Here is a 5,565-nt window from a genome sequence, read left to right as displayed (position 1 = left end):
TTTTTAACCATTAAAATTAAAATTGGTAGATGGTGAGGTTTAGTATGTCGGAATACACTCATTATTGGTAGGAACGCGGAGTTCCATAAGAGGAACATATCCCCAAAATATTAGTTTCAAATTCGTTATTATTTGATTATATAATTGATGTATAATGCGTAAGATAATATAAGAATAAACATGCAAAGAATTCTCCCTCTTTATTGAATATGTTGCATCTCTTTATTTTTGACTCACTACTTTGTCATATAAGTTGTCTGTTAATTTTAGACCTATTATTTAGTCACATAAGTTGTGTTCCTTCATTTTCATTTTGAACTCATTGTTTTGTCATAATTATTAATAACTGCGTTATGACCATAAAACCCTTAAAACTAAGGTGAAACTTCCCAATTCCGGGGTTGGCCTGTTCAGCTCAACTGAGTCTAAATGTAACATTTACCTGAAAAAAATTAGTATGTGCCTGGCTATAAAATCAGTGAAACACCCAAAAAGAACCCATGTGGTTCCTCAAACATCAAGGACAATATTGTAGTTTATGATTCATCAGCAAGATATAACCAAATGATAAAAGTACCGAAGACATGAAATTAAAGCTAGGGATGATGGTATTGATATAGGTAGGAATGTAAACTAGAATGTCAAAGTTACTACTGCCACTACATCAAACATACATACTAAGCCATCGCCGAGTTCTTTTTCTTTGCTATAGGTACTAAACTATAGCTGAGGGGCTATGGACAATGGGTGAGCAAGAACTAGCTAGCTAAGTCCATCTCTAGTGAAACATCCATAACCCGATCTTTCCGTATCTTCAATAGTTTAGTGCTGCAACGAACTTCCATAGTCCCTAATGATATCACCAGTTCCTGCAAGAAGACATAAAAGGGAAGCTCCATCAGAGTTAAGTTTCAAATGATAAGATGGAGGACATTTCCAAGTTCAAATATTGAGATAATCAACAGTAAACCAGTACTAGAAGGCTGCAAGCTAGAAAGCTAAATGCAATACTTGAGAAGCATCAAAAAAGAATATTTTGAAAAACCAGTAAATAGAGAGCATGTATGAAGCAAGCCAGTTAAAGGAATATCCAATTACAGGTAAGTTAAGTCAACAAACAGATTCTAGAATCTAGAGGTAGGAGCTGTAGGGCTGACCAGTGACCAGGATACCTTATAGGTTTATATATAGAGTCTGTGGTAGTATTCGTTGGTAGTGTTCCTGTGCTACTGCTCGATCCTTGTTGAGACGAAGTTGCTGTTCTTGATGATGATGAAGCGGCTTGCTGACTAAGAGAAGGAGCTGCCAGTTGTTGTAGCTGTGATGCTACATTTTGTGGAACATTCTCTGGTATTTGTTGCTGAGTTTGTTGCGAGACTCTAGGTAGTTGCTGTTGTCTTTGTAGCAGTGTTGTATTACGCAACTGATCAGCTGATGGCTGGTTCATCTGATTAGTACTCTCAATCGTCAAAACAAACAAGGATATAATATTGCACACTCACAATCATCAACTGAAGGACTTGACAATAACAAATCAAAAAACAAAGGAAAGTGATGGAGACAAAATCGTCAAAGACTAGATTAAAGGCAGTCTTACTCTGTGAGGAACTGAACTTAAAGGAGAACTGTTTGAGGATTCTCCTTGTTGAGGGCGGAAAGAATAATTCCATTCTTGTGGTTGCTGCAGGATTGATGCGTAAGTGCTACATTCGTGTAGGAACTCCATATACTTCCCCAACACTTCTTCTCTGCTGTAACGAGACTCATCAAAATCTTCCATATCTATCAATTTTGCGCTACATTCATCATGCGCCACTTTTATTGATTCTGGGGTCACAATCTCTTTGCCTTTGTCTGTACTAATGTCGGAAGAACCAGTTGGACCTGAACTTAAAGGAGAACTGTTTGAGGATTCTCCTTGTTGAGGGCGGAAAGAATAATTCCATTCTTGTGGTTGCTGCAGGATTGATGCGTAAGTGCTACATTCGTGTAGGAACTCCATATACTTCCCCAACACTTCTTCTCTGCTGTAACGAGACTCATCAAAATCTTCCATATCTATCAATTTTGCGCTACATTCATCATGCGCCACTTTTATTGATTCTGGGGTCACAATCTCTTTGCCTTTGTCTGTACTAATGTCGGAAGAACCAGTTGGACCAGTAGACAAATTCTGCACACTCCGATGCTGTTGCTCTCTCTCAATCAAATTAAGCCAGTGATTAAGGTTCCACCAGTCCCTGTACGTTGATAAAATTATTCCAGTCATCCCATAAACAGGATCGTGGAGCTCCAATGCTTTAATCCTTATATCCGCTATGTCATCAGTTGGCTGAAGATTAGGGTGATCAGGCAACACAGCTGTTGGGCCCAAAAGTAGTTTATAAAACTTTCTGATGTAATCTGCAGATTCGCCTGCTTCAAAGAATCGAACAGTTGGACAATTCTCCCCACACTTCAGTGGTAGATACATGCACACAGGACAAGCTAGATGTTGCTGTTTAAGTATTTCTGTATCTTTTAGGACGAAATAATTCTCAGTGCCTGGTGGAGAAACATACACGACATTGCCTCTAATGGAAAAGAAGCGACTCATGCCTACAATAGTATTAAAGCGGCTAATTTCATCTCTCATACGCAGATCTAATCCTATAAGGACTCCTGTTGCCCCAAAAGCAGGTTCATCAGTTCTGGCTTTTGTTTCAAAATATTTCGTGCTCTCCGTTAAACGATCTTCTATTTGCTGTCTATCAGTAGGGGAAGCTGCATCTCCTATTCGGAATCTCGGTACATTGAAACATGAACGAAACAGTGGAACATAACCACACCCTTCTGGACATTGTCTATGCAGAAATTTGCATGCTAAACATTGTCTACATAATATAATTATATAAAGAAAATTAAAACATGTCCAACCAAGAAGCCATTTGTTGGTTTCCCAGGTCTTCTCTGTATCAATAGTTGGGAAAACAAAGAGATATCATATGTAGAATTTTAACCAACTTAAAAGAAACTAATGAACTTACAATACACTACCAATTGCTTCTTAAATATCCAGGAATTAAGAGACAACCCAAGTTTCATATCAAAAATTGTTTCAGAAGCATTCTCTCATCATTAACATTCCAAAATTTATAGAACTAGCAAGAAACAACATCAGACTATGGGGTTCTTGAAAATCAAGAAAAAAATTCCATCCAAGAATCAACTTCATAAGGTTCAAGAACCTATGGTTTTCATTAAAATTTAACCAATATAGAGAAAACCCATCTTCAAGCATCATCTAAATGATTCAATTCAATCATAATAACCAGTAAATTTCATCAAACATTACATTATATATATGCACTTATGCAAGGGTTCTTGAAAAATTAAAGAAAATTTCCATCACAAATCAACATAATTAATGTTCAAGAACCTATGATTTTCATTAAAATTTAACCAATATAGAGAAAACCCATCTTCAATCATCATCTAAATGATTCAATTCAATCATAAAAATCAGTAAATTCAATCTAAATGATTTTCATTAAAATTTAACCAATATAGAGAAAACCTATCTTCAATCATCATCTAAATGATTCAATTCAATCATAACAATCAGTAAATTTCACCAAACATTACAATATATATATATATATATGCACTTTTGCAAGGGTTCTTGAAAAATTAAAGAAAATTTCTCAAGAACCTATGGTTTTCATTAAAATTTAACCAATATAGAGAAAACCCATCTTCAATCATCATCTAAATGATTCAATTCAATCATAATAACCAGTAAATTTCATCAAACATTACATTATACATACCTCTGAGAATGATTAGGGAGCAGGTTGTAGCTTTTGCAAGTATACAAAGTCTTCTAAGTAAGAACACAATATGGTGGAATACTTAACTAATTAAGAACTTGATAATCCAATTCAAGTAGTTTCAGAGGTCTTAAAGATATTTTTTCTCTGCTTAGATGAAGAAAAGAAACAAAAGAATAGAAACGCTTAAACTTTTGCTGATCAGTCTATATATTTCAAAACAACAACAGACCCGCCTAAAAACAAACTGTTATGGGTGCCTGCCCAAATAATTTTCAGTCAATTTATTTCCGCAGCCAACAAGAATCTATTGGGTGGCAGCTGAGGTTAGCGGTGTAGGATAAAGCTAATGCTGTGGTGTAGGATAACATAGCAGCACAAAATAAGTTCAAATAAAATTGATAAAATCAACAATGAATGAGATTTACCTGTTTATACATTTCTTCTTCTTCTTCTTCTTCTTCTTCTTCTTCTACAAGAGCCGAAAAATCATCGCCGGCAAATAACTACCACCTTCAACTTTAGCAAACAAAATTGATAAAATCAACAGTGAAGGATCTAATTTCCTCAGTGTAATTCTTCTCTGGCGTTGCCGTCGTTGGATTATTTGATTTCCCGTTTCCTTCTTCATCGTGTTTCATCTCATCATCCTCCTCCTCCTCTTCTTCTTCTTCTTCGTGATTGTTACTCCAAACGGACCAAACATCTTCTTCTAATCAATAAATTTCTAAATCGATTTCAACGATGCAAAAAAATGGATCAATTGAAGAAAAAATCCCATTAAAAAACCCTAAATTTGACATTTACAGCCAGATATCTTCTTCCTGACGGCTAAAAATGAAATTTAGGGTGAAATCAGGGAGAGAGATCTCTGAAAGGTTCGGGGATGTGATGGAAATGGTTAAGAGGGAGCGATAAGATCTGAAGAGAGGGATTCATTTGTGAAGAAGTGGGAATGAAAATGATGTACTGAGCTAAGGGACTGGGAATATGTAATGTTATTTATGAAACAAGATTTATTTATTTATTTATTTATTTTTTTTTGAAGCATATGAAACAAGAAATGGGTAAATATGTACTTTTGGGATACTACTTATTTTGAATTTTGGTTTGGCCGGGATGGATGGGACTGGAGATTGGATGTCACATCACACCCCTATGTAGAATCTGCTGAACCCATAGATTGGTGGATGCAGCCAAGACCGAAACACTGGTATAATTTTGTATTGGCAAATTTTATTTCTGGATGAAAATTTCAGAGCAATTTATCGGTCATTGTCCCCAAATTTTATGCCTAAGTATACATGTATCAGGTGTTTCGCATAACTTATATTTATTAAAATTTGTGTAAATATAACGTAACAATATCGTTTTTTAAGAACTAGGGGTATTTTACGTTTCCTCCCTTCCCAAAATCGTTAATTAACGTTTCCTCCCCAAATAGATTGAAATTAACGTTTCCTTCTATCGTTAGATATTCCGTCCAAGCTTTGGTTAGCTGAGTCAGCACCTGTAAGCGTGGCAAAAACAAATTTGGTTTTTAGTAAACTACCAAAAATAACCTCATGTCTCACAATCTTTGACTTCCGGTCTTTTTCTCTCTGTTTTATCTAATAGCAATCTGAATCAATTTCAGAACAAACTCAACGAATTGAAGTAATATCTTCAAAATGATTTCTTATAGTTCTTGTATGTATCAAATTCCAATCATAACCAGATGACTTACCACCATGTGCAATCACCTGAGATGTAAGGG

General features: G+C 35.5%; 1 protein-coding gene across 5 annotated transcripts; it reads right to left on the bottom strand.

Moving 5' to 3' along the window:
• Nucleotides 1–565: 565 nt before the first annotated feature.
• On the bottom strand, nucleotides 566–4,977 carry LOC113275168. 5 transcript variants are annotated; one of them, XM_026524611.1, is made up of 4 exons: nucleotides 1,885–4,977; nucleotides 1,598–1,608; nucleotides 1,173–1,447; nucleotides 566–869 (listed from the first exon to the last, which is right to left on the bottom strand). In XM_026524611.1, exons 1-4 carry the CDS (start codon nucleotides 2,633–2,635, stop codon nucleotides 860–862), a joined length of 1,047 nt encoding a protein of 348 aa, XP_026380396.1. In that variant the 5' UTR covers nucleotides 2,636–4,977; the 3' UTR covers nucleotides 566–859. The 5 variants fall into 5 exon arrangements, with proteins under 5 accessions (XP_026380396.1, XP_026380395.1, XP_026380394.1 ...); XM_026524610.1 differs by having other exon boundaries at nucleotides 1,598–1,884; nucleotides 2,161–4,973; XM_026524609.1 differs by having other exon boundaries at nucleotides 1,598–2,873; nucleotides 3,810–4,969.
• Between the last annotated feature and the right edge of the window lie 588 nt (nucleotides 4,978–5,565).

The sequence above is a fragment of the Papaver somniferum genome, chromosome 4 (assembly GCF_003573695.1).
Source record: "Papaver somniferum cultivar HN1 chromosome 4, ASM357369v1, whole genome shotgun sequence".
Taxonomy (NCBI): domain Eukaryota; kingdom Viridiplantae; phylum Streptophyta; class Magnoliopsida; order Ranunculales; family Papaveraceae; genus Papaver; species Papaver somniferum.
The sequence above is the reverse complement of the archived record's forward strand: the minus strand, read 5'-3'. Positions and strand labels throughout refer to the sequence as shown.